Source organism: Triticum aestivum, chromosome 6B (assembly GCF_018294505.1).
Source record: "Triticum aestivum cultivar Chinese Spring chromosome 6B, IWGSC CS RefSeq v2.1, whole genome shotgun sequence".
Classification (NCBI taxonomy): Eukaryota; Viridiplantae; Streptophyta; class Magnoliopsida; order Poales; family Poaceae; genus Triticum; species Triticum aestivum.
This window is the reverse complement of record NC_057810.1, coordinates 114,845,310-114,869,130: the sequence shown is the minus strand read 5'-3', so window position 1 is coordinate 114,869,130 and position 23,821 is coordinate 114,845,310. Positions and strand designations below refer to the sequence as shown.

At 41.6% G+C, this 23,821-nt stretch overlaps 1 protein-coding gene and 2 long non-coding RNA genes across 5 annotated transcripts; 2 read left to right on the top strand and 1 right to left on the bottom strand.

Annotated features, from left to right (window-relative positions):
- The first annotated feature begins 912 nt into the window (after positions 1 to 912).
- On the top strand, positions 913 to 2,381 carry LOC123133699 (uncharacterized). Its single transcript, XR_006465360.1, has 2 exons — positions 913 to 1,625; positions 2,077 to 2,381. It is a non-coding gene; the product is annotated as an uncharacterized lncRNA (long non-coding RNA).
- A 10,774-nt stretch (positions 2,382 to 13,155) lies between these two features.
- Positions 13,156 to 15,645, bottom strand: LOC123136058 (probable pyridoxal 5'-phosphate synthase subunit PDX2). The gene is made up of 7 exons (XM_044555345.1): positions 15,344 to 15,645; positions 15,122 to 15,249; positions 14,490 to 14,577; positions 14,317 to 14,390; positions 13,999 to 14,190; positions 13,727 to 13,824; positions 13,156 to 13,619 (listed from the first exon to the last, which is right to left on the bottom strand). Exons 1-7 carry the CDS (start codon positions 15,399 to 15,401, stop codon positions 13,487 to 13,489), a joined length of 771 nt encoding a protein of 256 aa, XP_044411280.1. The 5' UTR covers positions 15,402 to 15,645; the 3' UTR covers positions 13,156 to 13,486.
- A 2,542-nt stretch (positions 15,646 to 18,187) lies between these two features.
- LOC123133698 (uncharacterized) lies at positions 18,188 to 22,961 on the top strand. Of its 3 annotated transcripts, none has more exons than XR_006465359.1 (4): positions 18,188 to 18,497; positions 18,985 to 19,625; positions 20,556 to 22,249; positions 22,377 to 22,961. It is a non-coding gene; the product is annotated as an uncharacterized lncRNA (long non-coding RNA). The 3 variants fall into 3 exon arrangements; XR_006465358.1 differs by having other exon boundaries at positions 18,985 to 20,766; positions 22,190 to 22,249; XR_006465357.1 differs by having other exon boundaries at positions 18,985 to 22,249.
- The last annotated feature ends 860 nt before the right edge of the window (positions 22,962 to 23,821 follow it).

Sequence of the window (23,821 nt, the reverse complement as noted above, 5' to 3'; positions counted from 1 at the left end):
CGAGTTGAAGATGGAGAAGTTGAAGTTTTGGACTCGCTACTTAAACCAGTCGAGCAGTACGAAATCGTGAAGGGGATAGTCAACAAGTAATTTCAATCATCATCAAACTATATGTCGGCCTCTTTAGTTCGTCATTTCCTGATATCAACTAATTAATAACTCCTTTATTCATTTTCTTTGTCGGCAGTCAGGGCTTGGCAACAGTTCAGCAAAGAGGTTCCAGGCGAATGGAAAGAAAAGTTGTATTGGTTTCGACCCAAGGTATAATTAATTAAGTAGTACTAGCTAGCTACCATCTCTTTAATTCTAATTTCAATATACCATTAGTTATCATGCTTGATTAATTATTATCTGATTGGATTCTATTCTCGTAAAGTGCATGAAGCAGTTGCCGGGAAATGATCTATGTGCATACTATGTTTGTAAAAACATTCACATGATGGCGTCCGAAAGGAGCAGAGATGATAGACAGCAATGGGTATGTTGCCAGAGCACTATTCACAATTTTTACATCATTATCGATATCTAATATATATACACACAACTAATACATGCATATTTGATCTCCTTCTTTAAAGTTTCGGGACGTGCGGGAGAAGCTCCTACCAGGGGATCGCGTACAAGCACTTCAAGAAGAAATAGCGGGATTTTTGCTCAACCAGATCATAGATCCCAAAGGAGAATTCCATTACCCGCTACCACTAGAGTAATGCCTCCATGTAGGAGAAATTGTATATATATATCAAATTATATCTATCTATCTATCTATCTATATATATATGTATATATGTATGTATGTATGTATGTATATATAGAGAGAGTAACATTATTCTGATTCTGGGATCAGAATAATCACGATCGGCCTTATAAAGGCCATCGAAGACCCTGCCGAACTCCCGAAACCGGCAGAGACATAAAAAAGGAAAACAAAAAACACCCCGACACGAACTGCTCGATCCACCAGACCACCTTCCACCCCGATCCCCTGATCCCATCACCATCCAGACAACCCCGCCGCCACGCGACCCGCCGGGACCCCCTGCCACCACACGGCCTCCCGGAATCCCCGTCGCCGCGCCACCTCCCTGGCCCCCGTCGCCGCGCCACCTCCGGGGGCCCCGCCGCTGCTCCCCGACCCGACCTAGATACTGCAGCCGCACCCCCACCTCCGTCAGGATCTCGCCTCTGCCACGACCACGCCAGCGAGCACCGCCCCTATTTCCATCCATTTTCGCCAGGACCTCGCCTCACCCCGATGCTCCCAGCGCGCTGGCGCTAGTTCCTCTCCTCCCCCAATGACTGGATACTTTGACCCAACCATTGGTCCTCCATGGATCCGGCCAACTACATGCCACTGGCCGCGGATCCGGCCCCGGGGACCAACCCAGACACCGGCTGCCTCCACCACGCGCCCGACCCCGCCCCCACCCCCATTCCACCAGGCAGATGTTGTTGCCGTGCTCCGGGTCGACCATGTCTTATTATCTGACCGTCTGCTAGTTCCTCTAGTTGTTCTTCTTTTGTTGCAGAGATCTTCGTCGCTCCTTGTAGATGGCAACTCCAGCGATGTGATCTTTTTCTTCGACCGCCTCGGCCGCTCACCAACACGGCCACCTGCAGTTCAGGTATTGCCCTGCTGATGCTAATCGCGAGGAGGTTTGTGTCGCTCTGTTGGCCGCGGGTATGACCGGCCACGTTGGTGCAACCTGTCTCCCGTGCGGACCAAACGGCCAGAGCTTCTCAATAGAACAGCTGCACCATGCGTTACTCGCTTAAAAAACTGATTCATGGATGCCACCAAGAACCACGCATGTGCATGTGCATGTTCTTGGCACTACTTTATCTCTCTAATTGCTTCTCAGTACGACATCTCTCTCTGTCTATTTGCTTCTCAATACATCGTTTGTCTCTGTTGAACTTGTTCAAACAGATAGCAATCTTGTGTACTAACTGATTTTATAGCCAAGTTTTGTCTGTATGTCATGCTACTAATCTAATACTGGAAAAACTTTGACATGAGATGAGTGTGTTCAGGGTAGAACAAAAATATTTCAAGATTCTTTTGTGTTTTTTCAGGGCTTAAATCATGTATTCTGTACACATGAGTGAAGTTCGATTTGCCGGAGAAAGAGGTGTTGCCACGGCCGATGCTGGCTGTTCGTGCGTGGAAGTCTCCGTGTATTCTATTTGAAAACCTGGGAGCATGCCCAAAACGTTCAGAAATATCAATGACAGAAGTTTGAATATAGGGAGGTTGATGCTTTGTGTGTGTATACATTTTTTAGGGGATCGTGTGCTTGTATACATGGCAGCACAATTTTTTGTGCATGATATTCAGTTCTACAAATAGCAGTTGAATAAGGCAACAATTTCTTTTGGCATTTTCTTCATTTAGCCATTTGTGTTAGTATCATATTTTGGTACTTATTGTTTGCAAAACTAATGACATTGTTTTCACTAAAAAAATCATGAAAAAATTGTGAAAGATTGTGCTCTCAATAGTGTTTAATATTGTGTCCGTAAGAACCTATCCATTTTTTCATTCTTCATGTTTTGAGTATATGTGACAATGAATAAAACAGAATTACAATAATTAAACTTCAAATTATTAATGATCCGGTTAAATATTACAAAACTCAAAATTTCCGAGTTTATAAGTATCAAACCAAGAGGTTAAAATTTAAACAATAGTGTATTTAGAAAAACAAATTCAACCCACTTTTTTTAAAAAAATTAGAAGTTCAAATTTAAATAACGGAGTGATTCGATGTTTATTACAAACTCAGATTTCTCTCATTAGTACCGAATAAAACCAAAGAAATTTATATTAAGAAAACATATTAGCTCAATGTTTATATACCAAGAAGAAAGCGAGCATCACCTATGAAAATGTTAACTGTCAAAGTTCAAATTTAATAATTAAAAGAGTACAAAAAATATTATGGGTGAATAAACATAGAAGTTCAAATTTGAATAACGAAGTGGGTCAATGTTTATGAAAAAACTAGAAAAAAAATTCCCGTTGTTAATATTAAACCCAGAAATCTGACTTACAAAAATAGCCTAGTACGATATTTCTACAAAAGCCTTAGGTTTTTCTTGTTACCAAAGTAATAAAATCAAGAAGTTCGAATTAAAAATAGCGGAAATAGTTAGATGTATACGAAAAACCCGAAATTCCTTACCTTTTCTAGGAAAAATAAAAGTATCAAGTTCAAGTTTCAAAAAACTATTGATTCTTATTTAAAAACTTTTTTTTAAGAATAAACTTAAGAAGTTCAAATTTAAATAACAGAGAAGTTCCATGTTTATAAAAAACATAGATTTTTCTCGTTACTAAAGAAGAAAATGAAGAAGTTCAAAATAAAAAAGGAACGAATAAAAAACGGTTTAAAAGAATCCCCCCTTTTTAAAAAAACTAGAAGGTCAAACTAAAATAACCAAGTGGTTTGATGTTTATTTAAAACCTAGGATTCTACCTTTTTAAATAACCTCATATATTCATCATTTCCAAAAAAACACAAAGAAATTCAAATAAAGAAGTTGGGTATTGATTTAAATAAAATCTAGGAAGTGCAATTCAAAATAACAAAGAAGTCCAATTGGGAAAATCATATCAGTTTGATACTTATTTAAAAACTCAGATTTTTCCGATTAATAAAGAATAAAACCAATAAGTTCAATTCAAAATAACGTAGAAGTTTGTTGTTTCTAACAAAACTCCAATTTTCACATTTCTAAGAAATACACAAAGAAGTTCAAATAAAAAAGTCAGAGCGGTTCGATGTCTATAAAAAACTCAGACTTTTCCCGTTACTAAAGCGAAATATAGAGAAGTTCAAATGGATAATAGCCAGAAGTTCATGTACTGCATGGTGTGCATTTCGTATAAGAAAAATAAAATAAAAAGGTGAAGTCCAAAATTTTGTTGCTAGAAGTTCAAGTGCTTGACCCGAGAAAGTTCAAAAATTCTTGTGGGGAGAGGTTGAGCAAAAATACATGACAGAAGTTCAATGTGAAAACAGTGGGAAGTTCAACTACTACACAAAATGCGTTTCAGATAGGAATATAAGAATAGAAAAAAAATCTTAAAAGGTTTTTTGCAAGAAATTCACGTGCTTCTCCCGGTGAAGTTCAAGATCTCTAGTGCGAGACGTCCGGCCTTCAATTACATGTAAAAAAACAGACAAAAACAATGTTGTTTTTGCCATTTTTAAAACTGCTCTCAAACGACAACGAATTTGTAACGTCTGTCTACATGAAAAAGATGCTCCTATTCATAAGCTTTCCAACAGTATATTATATGCTATGTTCTGATGAATGCTTTAAACGTTTTGTGTATACTGTTTAAAACACGTTTTTGTGTATTCAAAAAATTCTTTTGAACCATCATGAGTATGAAAAACTGATCAACACAGGAAAGTTGGGAGTTTTCAATAGCTTTCCATCGGTATATCATTTGCTCAATTCCGGTAAGTGGTTTGGGAGTTACAGACAAAAAAACAACACGTCAAGAACAGAGTGAAGTTCAAACAGACATGCCCCAGAAGTTCAACTACTTCACGCAGTGCATTCTCGTTCGTGATGAACACAGAAATCATGATCTCGCCATTTTCTAATTTACCTCAAAATGGCAAGAATATCATTTGTGTAAGTTCAAGTCCTCGATCGGAGAAAGTTAAAAAAATTATTGTGAGAGACGTTTGTACAAAAGGAATATTATTTGTGTAACACTGGCGAATGGATGAGAAAATTACAAACAAAAATATGTCACAGAAGTTCAACGTGAAAACAGCAGGAAGTTTAACTACTATGTTGAATGAATTTTAGATGAAAAACTTTTAAAATCATCGCGAGTATGAAAAAATGATCAATACGGGAAAGTTGCATGTTTACAGCAGCTTTCCATCGGTATATCACCTGCTCAATTCCGGTGAATGGATGGAGAGCTACTAGTAGTGGATGGAGATCTACGAGAAAAAACACACGTGAAAAACAGAGTGAAGCTCAGGTAGACATGCCGAGAAGTTCAAGTTCTTCACGCGGTGCATTTTCGAAGAATTCATTTCGCGATAAAGGCGAAACGCATGATCTCGTTGTTTTTGAAATTACTTAAAAACGGTTGCTAGAAGTTTTTTATTGCTAGAAGTTCAAGTGCTCTACCCGAGAAAGTTCAAAAATTCTTGTGAGAGAGGTTAAACAAAAATACGTGACAGAAGTTCAAGGTGAAAACAACGTGAAGTTCAACTACTCTGTTTCAAAAGAGAATAAAAGAATACAAAACTAAAAGCCTAAAATGTTTGTTACAAGAAGTTCACGTGCTCCACCCTGCACGGTTCAAAAATTATATTTATGACACGCCCGTCGTTCATTTATATGTTGTTTTAAAAAGCAAAAAACAACATTGTTTTTCCATTTTAAAAACTTTTCTCAAACGGCAACTAATTTGTAATACATGTCTACATGAAAAACTTGCTGCGATTCATAAGCTTTCCACCTGGTATATTATGTGCCACATTTTGATGAACAGTTTAAAATTTTCATGTATACCATTTAAAACACGTTTTGATGTATTCAAAAAATTCTTACCTGTGGAAAGAAGTTCATAGTAAAAACAACGAGAAGTTCAAGTACTGCAAGGAATGCATTTTAGGTGAGAATAAAAGTATAGAAAAATAAAAGTTTAAAAGGTTTGTTGAAAGAAGTTCAAGTGCTCTTTCCGGGGAAGTTCAAATTTTTCTGCGAGAGAGGTTCACCTTGTATTTCCATGTTTGATTTTTTTCCGTATAAAAATTGAATACAATTCTTTACTCAAAATATAAAAAGGTGAAGTTCAAATTGAAATAACAGAGAAGTTCGGAGTTTATTAAAACATAGGATTTACCTGTTCAAAAAATAAAAAACAAAACACGTTTTTTTGCACTTTTAAAAACAACTCATAAACGAAAAAAATGGTTGCTAGAAGTTCAAGTGCTCAGCAAGGAAAAGTTGAAAAATTCTTCTGAGAGAGGTTCACCGTGTATTTAGATGTCCAAAATACATAAAAAATATGTTATTTTTGATGTTTTAAAATAATTCTCTCAAACCAGAGAGAAGTTCAAAGTGATAACAACTGGAAGTTCACGTACTACATGGTGTGTATTTCATATAAGAAAAAATACAAAAAAAGTGAAACAGGGTGAAGTTCGAACAGAGATGCCCCAGAAGTTCAACTACTTCACGTAGTGCAAAAACCACCACGTAAAAAATCAGCACGTCAAAAACAGAGTGAAGTTCGAACAGACACGTCCTAGAAGTTCAACTACTTCACGCAGTGCAAAAAACAACACATTAAAAACAGTGTGAAGTTCGAACAGACATGCACGAGAAGTTCAACTACTTCACGCAGTGTATTTCCATTCGCGATGAAGGCAGAAACCATGATCTCGTCATTTTGTAATTTACTTCAAAACAGTAGGAAATCATTTGTGTAAGTTCAAGTCCTCAGTCGAAGAAAGTTAAAAGATTTATTGTGAGAGAGGTTTGTACAAAAGAAATATCATTTGTGTGACATTGACGAATGTATGAGAAAATTACAAACGAAAATACGTCAGGGAAGTTCAACGTGAAAACAGCTAGAAGTTCAGCTACTACACTGAATGAATTTCAGATGAAAAAATTTTAAAACCGTTGCGAGTATGAAAAAATGATCAACACAGGAAAGTTGCGTGTCAACAGAAGCTTTCCATCGAAATATCACTTGCTCAATTCCGGTGAGTGTTCCGGTGCGTGGATGGAGAGGTACGGGCAAAAAAAAGCACGTGAAAACAGAGTGAAGTTCAATGTTTCATATCGAGAAGTTTAGGTACTTCACGCGATGCATTTTTGACGAATCTGTTTCGCGATAAAGGCAGAACGAATGATCTCGCCGTTTTTGAAATTACTTGAAAACGGTTGGAATCAGAGAAAACTGTCAACATGAAAAAGTTTTGCATTTTCTGTAGCTTTTCAACGGTATATTATTTGCGCCATTTCGATAAAGTTTGTACAAAATATGGCAAAAATATGTTTTTCTCCATTTTTGAAACTGACTTAAAATTGTAAAGAATTGGGAGAAATAATACATACCAAAAAGTTTCGCATTTGTTTAGGCTTTCCAACGCCATATCATTTGCTGCATTCGAATGCACGGTTAAAAACTTAGCTTGAAGATACGAACTCGGTAGGACTTGTACCGTTTTCTAAATTACTCTTAAACCGTTCAAAATTAGGAAAAAAAATTCAAAATGAAAGAGTAGCGAATTTTCATAAGCTTTCCAACGTCATATCATATGCCTCAATTGGATTAGCCGTTTAGAAATGACGTCGAAAATACGAACTCGGCTGTTCGATTTGCGAAATTTTACGTTTTTTTAAATTACTCTTTAACTATAGAGAATTGGAGAAAACTTTTAACATGTGGAAGTAGCGGTTTTGCAGCAGCTTTCCAACGCCATATTATATGCATCATTCCGATAGACGGTTTAGAAAGGCAATTGAAAATACGATTCACGTTTTTTGTGTGAAGAAAAAACGGTTTTCAAAACTGCTCTTAAACCACTTACATTTTGCCAAAAATTTAAGTTGGGTCAAGATACACACAGCCGGTCTATTCTGCTAATATTAACAGAATAACTATTCTGATAACACTTCCGAACTGCACGCTCAATGCAAGTGCACGTCATTGTTTGAACTTCTCATCGGTAAAAACTGCACGCGTTGTTTTTTCGGGATTGTTTTCGCTCTAGTTTTTTAACCGTTTATCGGAATGAGGTGTGTAATATAGCGTTGAAAAGCTATGAATTAGCCGCGACTTTGACATGTTGAACACTTTTCGAGTTTCCACACGGTTTATGAGCAGTTTTGAAAATGGTGCGGCACATGACGAGTGGCAGCGAGCATTTTTTCGCGATTTCTTCTAAACCGCTCGTCGGAACGAAGCAAATGATACACCGTTGGAAAGATATCGTCGAGGCGCGTCCTTTTAATATCTATCATTTTCTCTAATTCCTTACGGTTTAAGAGCAGTTTCAAATTTACTAAATCGCGGAATTCTGTTTTCCAAAAAAAATCAAATTTTCAGTATTGTTTTGGCTCCATTTTTTGAACCCTTTGTTGAAACGAGGCGTGTGATACGCCGTTGGAAAGCTATGGACGAGGCACAACTTTCATATGTTGAAATGTTTTTTGAGATTCTTTACGGTTTTAAGTTAATTTTGCAAATCGTGTGGCAGACGATGAGTGGCAGCGGCCTTTTTGCGAAATTTTTATAAACCGCTGGTCGGAATGATTCAAACGATACGCCGTTGCAAAGGTATCGACGAGGTGCAACTTTTTCATGTAGAACAATCTCTCTAATTCCTTACGGTTTAAGAGGAATTTTGACTTTACCGAAATGCGAACACTCTGTTTTTCGCGACACTCAAATCAACGTGCGTACTTCATCCGACAGAAAACCGCATTGCTTCGGACGGGAAACCGCATTGCATTATACGGTCAAGTGAACTTCATGATTTCTTGTGCCGGACGTAAACTTTCTCACACAAGTTTCTGTGAGTTTTTGTTGTCTTTTATTCGCAGGCAAGCGAACTTCATGTGTTCCTTTTTTGTGAGGAGGGCAACCGCACTGCAATGTCATCAGAGGGGGTTGCATGGATTCTTTGTTACTCTTTCTTTTTCTAAAACTACTTTTTCCATCAACGAGTATGCTGCAGAGACGTGTTGAGTGGACTACAGGGACGAATTTGTAGACACGACAGAACTACACTGGACTTCTTTAACAACAATAAAACTCAAAAAGAATGAAACTGAATTTAGAATACATAACTGAACTACTTGCCGGTACCAGGCGGACTGCATCATTGTGCACCATTTTTCTACAAAAAAATATTTACAAAGCTAGCTGCACCATTTGAGAGCATGAGTTTAGCAAGCGAGCTGAATAGGTTTAGTTTTTTTTTCATTTTTGTTGTATCGTGAACTGTAGGGGGAGAGTAACGAGTCCAAGTGATGAGCCAAATGGATTGTATAATGTTTTTTACCAGCATTTTTTATCTCTACATTCTTTATTAAAGAACTACATGCGCTGCCAATGCGAACAGTAGGATACCTCAAGTGAAAGACATAACATGGCGAGACTGAAACATACAACAAGAAGAAATAATTAAAAAAATGACGCCGGCCACCCTAGTGCAGTGCACTTCTCTCCTGCCACAGGGGAACCGCAATGAGTTGAGGAGAGAGCTGCTTCTGGAGACTCGTTGCCAAACTGCAGTAGCAGTGATGGTGCACACGCACAAAGAGAGCAGCTTGTCGGAGATCCTGTGTTGATGAGGATGTAGGGGGAGGGGGAACTCGACAAGAAATTGAACTGTGAGACATAGAGCAGAGCAGTCAAATCGAAATAGGTAAAAAACATGGAAAACGCATCAAACGAACTGCACGAAGGAACTGGCTGAGGCGCATGCCCGTGCAGCTGATGCCGCTCGGCCGAGCTGCACTCATTTCACCGGCGAACTGCACACCGGTGAAAGTGCACTGCGTGCGCGCCCGCCACAAGACAGTGGTGCACATCGAAGCGAATTGGGCTGGAATCTCGCTTGTTGACGATGGTGTGGTGTCCACGGCCTCGAAAGTTGACCCCGGCAATGGGAAGGGTCGCACGACCTGAGATGGAGGAAAGGGAAGAGGAGTAGGAGGGGCGGCGGAGGAATCTTGCCATGATGGGGGCGATGGAGGACTTCACTCATGAGAAAGCTGAACGGCGTTGAAGAGAGATGGGGAGGCGATGGAGGACTTCACTCATGAATTTTTTGGCCGGACCAATTTGAGGTGGTCGGGCACACCGTTGCACGGCCACCTGTGCGTCCATCCCCACCGTTGAACCGTTGCCGGTGAGGAGACCAGCCCTCGCGTTGGGTCAACGGTGAGCTTAAAGGAGATGAAGCCGAACACGGTGAGGGGTCGTCAGGGGGCAAGCTGCTCGCCGGAGAGGAGAGAGAAGGGGGAAGCCCATGGGAAGTCGCCGGCCATCCTGCGACACCCGTCGCATGGACGGGAGGGAGCGGCCGCTGGTAGGCGGAGGGGCAGCGTGGGATCCTGGATCCGACGGCGGGGCGTCACGTGGGCGGTGCCGTGTCCTGGATCTGGCAGCGGGACATCGCAAAGGGCCGCCATGGCCTGGATCCAGCGGCGGGGCGTCGCGAGGGGCCGCCGTGGCCTGGATCCGGCGACGGGGCGTGCCGTCCAGTGATGAAGCCAGATGCAGGCAGGGGCGTGGTGGCACGTGGGGGGGAGGAGGAGCAGGGGGCGCCGTGGTGGTCGCCGTATGCAGGAGCGGTGGTGGCCGAGGGAGGAAGAAGGGCGACGCTGGTGGCGGGTGGAGATGGGGGAAGGGGAGAGGAAGGTGAAGGTGAAGGTAGCATGGGAGGAAGAAGGGCGGCGCTGGTGGCCAGCCACCGGCTAGGATTTGGGCGCGGGGAGGGGGAAGAAGGTGGGTAGAAGTGGGACGAGTGTGGGGTGGGGTGCAGTTTTGTTTTTTATTCCTGTAGTTTGTGTCGAGGGGTGGGGTGTTAGCAGAATAAATGTTAACAGAATAAGGTCTTAAGAATATATATATATATATATATGATCGGTCGTTCTACGAGAAATTCTATTTGTATATATGCATAACGTGTACAATATGTAGTATCGTAAAATACCAGCAAATGAAAAAGAATTAAATGGAAAAAAATAAAATTAAAGGAAAAAGAAATCATAAACCCAAAACCCCCCTAAACCTTAGTACCGGTTGGCCTGTCCAACCGGTACTAAAGGTCTCCCAGCCCCTGGTGCGGGCTCGTGCCACGTAGTGGCCCTTTAGTGGCGGTTCGTGCTGAACCGGGACTAGGGGGGCCTTTAATCCCCACTCGTTAGTGCCGGTTGCCCAACCGGCACTAAAGGCCCTTATGAACCGGTAATAAAGCTCCGTTTTCTACTAGCGAGTGTAGCAACCCTGAAAACTTGTTCATCGTTGGTGTTCTGTTCTTCGAGCAGGCATCAGTGGTAGTCATCATCTAGCCGCTGTGTACTTTTAAATCCTTCAATATAGGAGTTGCATGGGTAACCGTTGACTTGATCATTGCATGTTGCCCATAAACCGTATACTGCTGGAACCCTACATTTATAGACAACATACCACTTCAACTATAGATTGACAAGAGAGAAACAATTCACAAGCAGCAAAGCAAATGAACATAGGATGTGAAAAGAGAAACAACATCGACATGTGCATGATCACATAAGGCATCACAAGTTCGCCTTAACCACTATGGTGTCATCCTATCACCAAATCCAATAAATGGTGTTATCCTACCACCACAAGTTGGTCATCGACGTGAGAGGTTAGTATATACCACCTCATCAACATATACATGCCAAGGTCAAGAGTTTTTCAAACCCTACCTACCACAAAATGTACATCGTCATCGTCATTGTCATCGATCATCATGCACGTCGTCGCCGCCACCACCAGAAACAACACTAGTAGTTTTGTTTGCCCAGACAGGTCCTGAGCCAGAGCACCCTATGGGCATCTGCCATGGCAACAAACTAAACACCTTGGGCCTTGTTGTCAAGCAGGTGGCTCAGCCACCATCAGAACCTCTGGGCTAAAGCACGAGCATAGACAGAAATGGCTGCCATTTCATGGAGTCCCCCTGCCATCCTTCTCTACCTTGGTGTCTACCTTTTGAGCAGCAACAACTCCATCATTGGGCTGGGAAGCACATACGATGTAAGCACAAATGGTGGAACCATACCAGACACCTCAAAAACATCTGAATCAGGAGGCATCTGCTTCTCGATGGAAAGATGGGAGTCCTCGACATAGGACGCTGCGAACTGGCTCTAGGACACGACAAAGGCCTGACTGATTTTTGCGTGCTCATGTCCTACAAACGCAAGCATCAACAAGAGTGGAGCACACTACGAGCACTAACACATGGACATTATGAACAAGCATTACATATTAACAGTGTGAATGAACACTACACATGTACAGACGGATCACAGTTCAACACATTAGTTCAAATCATACCAAGAAGTTCAACAAACTAGCACACATACTTACATACTAGCATACTGCCCTTCAGACATGCTACCAATCCATCACCACTAGTTGTCAATCTTGCCAACATGGAAACAACTCCTAGCATGCTGCAAATCCATCACCACTAGCTACGTAAACATCACATTCTCACATATCAGTAGTTTACAATGCCACTATATGGTCACAGATCTAACCCTACCACCTGCTCATAGATCTAGCTAGAAGGAAGCGACGGAACAGCTCGAAGGAAGCGCGGAACAGGTCGGAGAAGAGGAGGACTCGAATCGTCGCCGCCGTCAACCGATGGCCGGAGAAGGAGCGCCGCTTACCTGGTTGTTGGCGTCGATCCGCGCGGGAGGGAAAGCTAAAAAAGGGGGAAGGAGGTGACGGGAGTTTTAGGCGGTGATGTGATGCTGGCTATATAGAGCTCGCGCCATCTCGACAGACATAGAAGGTCAGCGCCGTGTTCTCTTCCTCTGCATCGCTGGAGTTTGACACGCTCAAAACAGCCGATTTGGTCGTTCCTAGCGGACCTGGCTGAGGAGTGATTTAACTTATGTAAGGACCGAGAATCTGATGCAGGCCAGGCAACAAACATGCCGAAATCTTCCTGCACGGATCTGGTTAAGGTTGATGCGAGCTACCTAGCAGCGGCGAATTTTTTTAGGGGAATTTTTGTTTCTTTACTGTGTTACGCCTTTTATGCCAGTTATAATCGTGTCGCCTTTTTATGCCCTCCCACATTTTAGTCCTGCATTTCGTATTTCAAAATATATTTACAATGGGAAAAAAAATCCTAAGAGCGTGTGCAATGGAGCATCTCTAATCGTTGTGTAATTTTTTCTACAGGATTTGTTTTATAATTTGTTTCTCGAAAAATGGCAATGGAAAAGCAAATAAAATGTTTCTACACAAAAAACTGGCTGGATAGAGATTATGACAATCCATCGCAATGCCAAACACAACCTTTTTAAGATACACCGACAAGATAATAACACAAGAGAAGAATGATTTCTCCAGTTCTCTTCACCAATGCGACAAATGCGTAGTAAGTAATATCGAAGATACTCAGCACTGAATATAAAACAGAACGGTGTTATCTGCCATCATACTAGAAGAAATTCTATCATCAAGCTTGCATGAAAACCATGAGAAACATACATAACCATTCACTAGATGTGTAGTACTTACTACAATGACACACAGATCTAACTGGTCAGCTTCCTTCTCAGAGCAATATCATAGTGTTTGGAGCACAGTGGCCAATTATTTTGATTGGCACAGTTTTGACGCCAGAAATATTCTTTGGACTGGGCATAACAAATGCCCAGAATCCTTTCCTGTCACCAACCGGATGAGCAAATTTCGGTTTTCCTAGCTCTACTCAAAAATGGGTAGATCAGGACCCTTATTCTTCGACCCAACGTCTGCATCGTTTGAGGACGCAGATAGCGATAGCGCGGCCAAGGCCTTTGCTTGAGATTCTTTGTCCATGTCCATGAAGAGGCGATGCCTGGCGAGGAGCAGAGCGCAAGCAGTGTGTCTTCAGTGTTAAAAGCTTGGCCACTGAGTGGTGAAGTAAATAAATAACGTAAAGTCACATGGACGTAGAACGCTTACCATCTAGAGTCTGATGTTAGCTCTGGGTGGAATGCGGTGGCAAGGATGTTCCCTTGCCGTACTGCAACAATGACCCGATCTTTGGAGTACACTTGGTCCTGCAAGATTTGATTTGCCCATCAGTTCCTGTGCTTATTTGATTACACCAATAAATCCTATTGAGTCCATCTCTACATTGGACCCTACAACTCTAATCTTTTCAAACAGCAGAAGATGGATATTATGAATTTATGATCAAACTCAAGAGAGTAAAAAGAAAAAAAGAAAAAAACCTCCAAACCCTCGCCAGATGTTATTGTAATGCTGGGTCTGCCAGCAGGAACAGGGCAATCGGCTAATACTTCAACATCCTGGCCTACTTCTAGGATAGCAGGTGCTCGTATAAATACGCCACGGCATGTATGACTCCCTCCTTCCTTCTCTGCAAGCATTGGCACTGAAAGTTCTGTTTCGAAGCTTTGAAGCTGCAAGAGAAATGTAGTCTGCAATCAGACATGGTGTTCACACATTTATCTGATGAACTTTCGAAGATCAAATGATATTACCAACTAATTTAGCCATCAAATAAATAACATGGACCTCAAATTTACCTGGCTACCAAAAAAGTTACGGTGGACAGTACAATCTAGTCCACCAACAAGCTCCTGGCCTCCTGTTTTCTGTCCTGCAAGTTATATTGCTAATCAATCATGATGTCCCATCACTTAATCTCAGAGAGAAAGTCTTGAGAAGCTACTGGTAGGTGGTCCAGAATTCCACATACCTACTGCCTTGTTTGCAAGGAAGATGAGCCCAGCACAGGTTCCCCATACGGGTTTTCCTGTGCCGACAAACTCTCGAAGTGCAGGAAACTGCAAAGAAGATGGGTTGAAATGTTTGAGCATTTTACAGTGTAAGTAAATAAACAGGTAACAATTGAGTAAATCTGTCACAAGCTGTTCTGCTGAAGCTACAGGCTACAATGCCATGACCATGTAGAGGAAATGTCGAAAATTACTGCCATTTTGAATGACTACCATTTTTCACAATTCTCTATTCGACAGCCAGCACATAGACGACTAACTGAAATTTGACTGCATCAATAAGGATAAAACAGTGTTTCTCAGATCTGATCAAAAGCAAGTTGTTTGATTAAACGCCAGCGATGAATATACTAATTGTGCAGGCAATTACTAGTGCAGCGTGCTAATCCACTTGAGTCATTCTTCGGCTACGGCAGAATCTAACAAAGAAGAGCCTTATCATTTGAATCCAATTTCCCATCTGCAGTGAACCATCAACTGTATCGTGTCATGGCTGATGCATAGATTCAGAGATATTTCGCAGAGCCTCCATTAACACATACACATACACATAGACGACTATTATGAAGCATGCGAGAAACGAAGAGCGTACGAGGTTGTGGAAGTTGGCGAGCTTGGCCATGGTGGTGCTCTCGCCGCCGGGGATGATGAGCGAGTCGATGCCAAGCAGCTGCTCCGCCTTCCGCACCTCCACCCCCTTGGCCCCGATCCTCCTCAACGCTGCACCCAGACCCGAAATCAATAACACGACACGCGCGCAAGCAAGGCGAGGAGCAAAGGAGGAGGAGGAGGAGGAGGAGGAACGCGCGCGCACCGGCCATGTGCTCGTTGTAGGAGCCCTGCAGCGCGAGGACGCCGACCACCGCCGCCATGGCCGCTCCCTCTCCCGCCTCGCCGCCTGCCTCGGGACGTGTGGTGCGGCTTTGGGTAGGTGGCTGGGAATGGGGCGGAGGGTGGCGGGTGACGTCACGGGAATGGGGAGGGAGGGGAGGAAGGAGGCGCACGTCGCCGTGGGTGGCGGCCGCCACACGGTGAGTGGGTGACGGACGGACGGACCGAGACGGCGCCACTGGGGGACTGGGAGTCGAGCGACGGCGGCCGTCCGATCGTCGGCGAGATGGTCCTGGTCGTCCGTTCTTACTGGGTAGGGGCCGGGCTCGAGTGGCGGCTGTGAGACCGTCAGCCCACCAGGCTAGTGGCACGTAGTACTATATTCCTTCCCTGTAAAATAAATAAATATTTTTCAACCCTAAAAAAGTTGTTATCGCAAAAAAGAACCCATCAATTTATTATTACCAACCGTGAACCAACCTGTGGTTGGATGGTTAGAGGAACTATGATATCCCCAGCCCACTAGAGTTCAAATCCTGGTGCTCGCATTTGTTTCAATATATCGGCTCAGTGTTCCGGAGGTGCTCATATGGGTGATTTACAGTCAGGAGATAGGAGGATTTTTTTAACATAAAGCGTGTGTGCTTGCATGTGTGTTCTTTGTTACTCCCTCCGTTCCTAAATATTTGTCTTTCTAGGGATTTCAACAAGTGTCTGCATACGGAGCAACATGAGTGAATCTACATTCTAAAATATGTCAATATACATCCGTATGTGATAGTCCTTTGAAATCTCTAAAAAGACAAATATTTAGAAACGGAGGGAGTACATTTTTGTGTCTTTGGACAACGAATGCCTCACGGTGTAGATGATATCGTGAAAAATAAAGGTCTACTAAGTTCAACCTTTGACTGTCAAAAAATTAGCTCACATGGCTCGCCTTTTTTTTTAATCTTCTGCGGTAGTTCAATGAGGAATGAGCAGTTTCACAACCCCACCAAGGATGTGAGACACTGAATTTGAAAGAGTTTTTTTAATAACTTTTAGCTTTATCGAGGTTTTTGTTGTTGTTCATACGTTTCTTTTTAGTTGTTTTGATCTAACACAATTTCATTGGTTGTCAAATAAAGCGACCAGTCTCTCTTTGATCATAAAAATCTGGAATTGGCGACCATGCCGGTTTGTTAAGCTCAATGGACAACCCCGCCACCGCCCCCCGGAGAAACAATAACCAAATTGGATGGTCTTATCCGCTTTTCATACAAACTGGAGCAATTAAACCGATATAAATTAAGGTGTGTATGCTCATGCTAGATTGATGGGATTCGAACCAAGGTAACATGGTTGCGGGTTGAAGAGCCAACATGCCGCACTAATCGAACTCATCACTGGATTAGTTCTAGGCTAAGCACAAGGAAATCATCTTCTTTGACCTTTTTATCTATGTATTTTTCTACCTATCAAACCCGACGAACCGGCAATTGAGTCGGTAAAAACCTGAACATGCAGCACCCATACATCGAGGAGGAGCCCGCGCCACCTACCATGTGGGACCATGCTAGAGAGAATTAAATCGCTTGATCATAACGTATTTCATAACTTAAACCGATGACACCACACAAAGATATTAGTGATCCAAGATGAGGCTTTTTCAAATGATTTCCATGGCAGCCTGCTAGAGGGAATTCACCACCTATCTTAATCAATATAAATTGTCGAGCTTCTCATCAGTAAGGCGTGATTAGTCTACCCCAAGACTACGGGTTTGTAGTAGTAGCTATCTAGCCATCCCTCTCTTTTGTACGTGTTTGTCCAAACTGAGCAAATAAAATAGATTTCTTTAATAGCAATTTCACTAGAAGATTGAATTGCACATCAGTGAAAAACGGACGACTTAATGCCTCTTGTTTTCATTTTTAGTGTTCGAGTGGTAAAAAAAACCCGAGAATATCATGTGCATGTACGTAACTTAACCAAGAAAAAGATAATCATGACACAATGAAAATGAATGATTCTGTGAACTCATATATTATAAAGAGAGGGGGAGATGTGAATGAGAGGGAGGTGCATGGTTTTTATTTCTCTCCTACTATGTACTCTACACAAGTCACCATATTGATATGCATTTTAACATATAATGAGGCTAGCCAACTCGTCTCCACGGTTGTCCCTCGTTTTGCTTCGATATGGGCCATTGGATGTTGGTCAAACAGTTGATTTTTTCGCTGGTACCCATTGGATCATCGCTGAAAATCTATCCTTGCCATTTTGACCACACGGTGAGTTTTGGGCGGGGATGACCTGTGGGCTCAGGCAAAACCTCAATGGCTGGGTCGCCCTTTTTTGGATGCGCTAGCGGCCTCTCCTGTCACACCGTGTGCGCTTGTCTTGGGCACTGTATTGTTTCTGGTTCCAATTCACCCCTTTGGTTCACTAGTTGGTGCGGCTGCCAGTGAGCTTACCTGCTCTTTGACCCCACACGTTCATCTGATGGTTGTGGCTTTTTTGCATGAGTGTTGCCTCCCGCATCGCGTCGTGTCATGGGTCAAATGCGTCTGGGGGACCGCTCCTCGCACGCTGCCCGCGTCATGCGGTATGGGGAGCAGTTGGGAAGGGATAGGACAATGCATGTGTACCCGGCTTATACACCCGCGTTTGTCCTATAGCGATGACGGGTGGGCCGGCGCTGCTCCTGGTCCCGTTCGTCGGTGGCACCGGCTGCACATCTCATCGCGGTCGAAATTTGCCAATACCATTCATCCGCGTGCCGCGCTCGTCCTATGAAACATGCAAAAGGGTCAAAGCCCTAGCCGCCAACCCTCCTCGTCAAGGTTGCGGCCCCTCCGCCTCGTCTCCTCCCCGTCCCTCCTCTCCAACACTGCTGCCCTCGATGCGCCATCAGGGCGACGTTGACACGTTAGGGATACACCGTGATGGAGCTCAGCCCGAGCCCAATACAAGTCACTCCTAACCATGTTCGCTCGATTGACAAGAGCAAGGCAGCGGATTGGATCGAGGGCGCCCGCATGGCCTCGCTGCCACTATCACCTGGATTCGCTAGCCGCTGCCTTGAGTCACATCCGTCGCCGCCGCGAGTCAGCTCCACCGTTGCTGCCAGGAATCTCATCCCCGGCAAGGTAATTTCCTTCGAATCCCTGCTCTCCCTTGTCCTGCTGCCCTACTTGCTGCGTGTGTGCTGTGTGCGTTTAGCCATGATCTCGTCGAGAAAGCTCAAGTCCCTCGACTTTTACAGGTACCATCCGCCTCCCTTCCGATCTTCAGATCTCCATATTTGGTGAATGCGGTGTTCTGGTTTTTTGTCGGATTACTATCTGTATTCGGGGATTAGCTATATATTGATGTTTTTACTTCGAGCGTGGATACTCGACAGTACTAGATTTAGGTCTTTTTGTAGAACAGAATGATTAACTCGGTCTATTTCTGGAAAACTGGTAGATGATATATGTATGAACGATCGTAATACTGAAAATGCAAAATTTACAGTATGGTGTAATGATGGTCGGTGGGGTGTGACTTTTTGCTGGCATTGTCCAGTGCAGTTTTTGGATTTCTACTGAGTTGTACCATGTTTTGAGATTTGTTTTTGTGTGTTGCTGTTTGCAGGAAAATTCCTAGGGATTTTATTGACGGAGGCATCACTATCTGGCGCTGGATTATCCATTTTTGCAGCACTAGCACTGTTGTTTTTGTTTGGAATGGCCAGTTCCCAATATCTATCCTGTTATCAACTATATTGTACTTTTTGTAAGGTTACATTATCTACTTGGTTTCAGTGTAAATGTAGCACAAAAAGAGGTAACATGGTTGTTTTCATGTTTGATTTGGTTTGTAGCACACTAAGGAACACCATACGGGAAAGGGCATTGCACTTCTTTATTTATAATTGACCTGTTGCGATTCGGTTTGGTATAGTACTTAATTGATACACCATTTCAAGTTATGTAGCCTAAAATAACCCTCTCAAATGAACTTTTTTAGTTGATCTTCAGAGCATCAACATGGTGGACTAGATTATGAAAGCAACTATGATCATGAGAACTTGAAGCTATTTGTTGACTGAATTGTCAATTGTTTTGCATGAATTGAAACTGGCAGTGTGATACATCACCGTAGATGCTTTGTTGTATACATGCGCCTAATCCTCTCTTTCTCTCTAATCTTTTATCTTGTGTGAAGATCCTTTGCAGATCAATTTCCGAGGCAGAATGCTAGGTGGCTCATGCCAAGCATCGTTTCACATTCAGGTAAGGCTCTTTGCTTGCAACCACTGCGGCACCCACTACACATGGGGTTTGATCAAAATGTATCAGAAAATTGGTCTCATTGAGAAACATTTGGTAGATAACTTTTTTGGCCTGGGTAGATAACTTTTATTATTCAAGATGCAACATTTTATTTTGCTGTATTTTGTTATCGATATTCCTCTAAATGTTTTGTGTACTTTAAGCAAAACCTTGGGTTTGTGTTTATTTTTACATAGTTAGGCAATCTGCATACATTTTCCATACATCAACATATATCTGTTGAAAAACAGAGAATTGCTTCTAGGCATCCACATATACTCACTAAAGAAATAGAGAATATCAATCGCTCCTCAACTATTTGTATGCATCCTCATACACTCACTAGAAAAACAGAGAGTACAAATTACCCGTCTACCATCTGCGGAACCTAAGAAACAGAGAGCACAAATTCTGTAATAAAAATTATCTATACAATCGACCATGCAATACCATATCCAATAAGAATAGCTACCGAACTTGCAAAGAGAACCAATAATGTTGGCTCGCCCATTGATAGCAAGCTTAAACAAGAAAGGCACTTGAACATCTATAACATAGTGTTCATTATAAACAGAAAAGGTCAGGTGATAATATTTCAAAGCTTCATGTAACAATTTTCATGCTTGAAGTTCATTATTGCGCATATCATAACTGCAAGGGTGATATTCTTTCTTCAATTTCAGAAGGATGGTAGTTGACTATTTGAAATCTTGTTGAGCAATTAACAAGAAATGGATCTTATTTACTTTGCCATTATTATGCCTTTAGCTGTACTTGGCATATCAAGAGCCGTTGTTAGGTTCTACCGGATTGATTGTTAGTTCCTTTTTCTTAGGTTCTACTAACTCGTCTTCTTATTTTATCCTCATTTTTTCCTTTCCAATTTTGCAGGGGGGGTTTACTCTCCCTCGAGGTAAGCGTGGATGTAATGGATATTGATTTTGACTTGGGTGCAAATTGAGTACTGACGGTGAGACTTATTCCATTTGTTTATCCTTTTGGCCTCTTAATGAAGAACAACGCTCAAAGCTTACATGGTTGTCAATCTTGGGTGCCTTGTGCAAACTTTCCAGTTTTGGCGCTTGTGATCTTCCTTGCTTAGGTGACCTGCCCCCAATCCTTCTTCCCCTCCCCTCTGATCTCTCTCTCTCTCTCTCTCTCTCTCTCTCTCTCTCTCTCTCCCTCCCTCCCTCTCCCTCCCTCCCTCCCTCTCCCCCCTCTCTCTCTCCCCCCCTCTCTCTCTGGTTTGACGTGTGTTCATGTTTTGTGTGATTTGCACCATGATTGGATTTTTGGACAAATGGGCATTGTTGCTTCACTGCTATATGTGGTTGATGCTTGGTTCAGAAACTCGGTTCGAGTTAAATTGCTTTAGCATTTTTTCCAGGTTGTGTATGGAAGCACAAAAGTAGTATCAACAATAAAAAGGGTCATTTCACATTTTACTATATATGCATTTAAGAGCTTAGCAAGAGAATAGCCTCTCTGTTCCAGGAGAAGAATTAATGCTCTGTTTTTTGCATATGCATGCAGCAACAACTCTTTTGTATTCTGGTTCAAGAAAATATTTTCTATGTGAAATGAGGAGTAGAATTTAAAAAAAATGCAACTTTCGATATGTAATATGTAGTATGTACAATTTTTTTGGGTAGTCTGCGTCGCTAGAAAGCTCCTGTTTAGATACAGTCATCTGCACTAAGCTTCATGATTCATAGAAAGAAAAGGACTCCATAAAGGTTCAGATTCTTGTTATGTTGTGATTTTGCGAGACTTCTGTAGTTATTTATTTTAACACCTATGAATTTAATAATTGGGATCATCTTGAAAATTACGCTTCCACCTGCTGATTTGTGTTGCCTTAGCACTCATGTTGTTTCCTGAAAAAATGTTGTGCACAGGCTGGCTGTGATCGATTGGTATAGAGCCCTATGTTATGAATGTGAATATCGAACAAATTAAATATCGCTCTCGTGATTCTAATGGTAACAAATCATTATCCTTTACCGTGATATGATAGTGGTGGTGTCAGATTATGATACATGGTGTGAATCTTATCGTTTCTCTCACGTAATATCTTCTTATTGTTCAATACTATGATCCACAACGTGATACTGGAAACCTTGATTAATGTTGTGTTACAGTTCTGTTTTTCCTTGAGATTGTGTTTATAAACATATATTATATTTTCAGCTATTAGATAAAGTGTCTATCTTGGTTTGAGTTGCCCGCAAAACCATTTTTTTATAAGCTTGCTTATTATTAGAATATAGTGTGTGTATCTTGGTTTGAGTTACCTTCAAAACTATTTTTTAGAAGCTTGCACATTTCTATTTAGGAATGAGCTTTCTCTACTGAATATGTGATCCTCACTTCTGAGTGGTAAATTCTTTGATCTACATATCTAAGGAGCGGGATGTGAAAGTGCAAAGCAAAATTTCTATTTTGGAATGTGATGTTCTCTACTAAATGTGATTATCAATTTCGTGTGGTAATTAATTTCTGAGCCTATGAACTCTTTGATGCAGCAAACTACTATGGTTGCTGATCCATCACAATATTGACCATGAACTTTGTGCACCTCTGAGGTTAGTAATTCCAGAATTCGAGTGGCACGAACTGCTGTAGCGAGTAAAAGGTGTCTTGCTGATGCTCTCTATGACACTAACTCATGGATCAATGTTTATCTCTACCTTTATCTCTGTTTTGTGTCAGGTTATTTTGGAAACGGAAGGATATCTTCGTGGTCAGCACATCGGTGTCTTAAGGCCGCTTCCTGTGTCACTGCGCCGGCAAAGTGCAAGAACAAACATGGATGTATCAGTGTAGATAATTGTAACTTTATTTCTTCATTGATTTAAGATACTCACATATAATGTACATGGTTACCAATGCTCTACAATACCCACATAATTGTTGGTTCTAATTGGCTTCTCTATCGGAGAGTCAAGCCGCAACTTGACAAATCTGCTATCATGTTCAGTAAAAATACCAAGAATGATGTTTGGAAAGCTATGCTGCACCAGCTGGGACTGGGTTGTGAGACTTGGAATGGAAGATACCTGGGCCTCCAGTGTATGTGGGACGATGAAAGAACAGAAGTCTTGTGTATCTGAAGGATAGAATTTGGCAATGTATACAAGGCAGGGAAGGAGGTTTTGATAAAGGCATGTGCCTGGTCCAACCCACTTTTGCCATGTCAGTTTTTGACCTTACAAAGGGGCTATGTGAAAATGCGTGTTTTTTATATGTAAGGATCCAAACTCTTAGTGTTCGTGTTTGCCCAGATAGAAGATTACTAAAAAGATACACGCATTTTCATCGGCATGATTTTGAATGTTAATTTGTGCTACAAATTAGAATGTGTATATGTACATCTCATTATAGATAACAAAATATTGTTTTTCCTAATAAAGGGGATTATATTTGTTACATTCATATATTGTTTTAAGTAGAGCCCTATGCTACAAAATTTAAATGTGTATCTACATCTTATTGCAGACAAAGCCGTTTTTTCTAAAAGAGATTAAACTTATTGTCATATGTGCTTGCCCACAAGGAAACAACTAAACCATGAATTTCTTTTCATCGCTAACATGGAATCAATTGGTCTCGGCGCCATTTGGCACAACGGGTCTACTAGTATAACTAGTAGAACGCCGTGCGTTGCCACGGGCTTTTAGTTTATTCTTTTTGATTACGCATATAATAATGTACAATCTCCGTCCAGAAAATTTTGTCGGAGAAATATATAAAAATGGATGTATCTAGAATTAAAATACGTCTAGACACATCAATTTCTCTGACAAGTATTTTTGAACAGAAAAATTATGTCATATTTTGCATGCATATAAATGATAGCGTGTAACAATTGGAAAATAACTAAAATCCACTTCACCTACAAGGTAACTTGATGATATACACAGAGAGACATGATGCGCTTAAGATATTATATATTACAAACTAAGATTTACTTACAAGGTAGGAATGTTGACTTTAGGTTCATGTACACGGTACTTCAACAAGTATAATAAAAATCTATTATATAATTAAGACAGGCAAAAACAAGCCATCACATTCATCCACACAGATTAAATTATCTTGACCGTAAACTTTAATTTTCATGTAGGGTTCACGGCCATCCAGGAGCTCCTATGTAT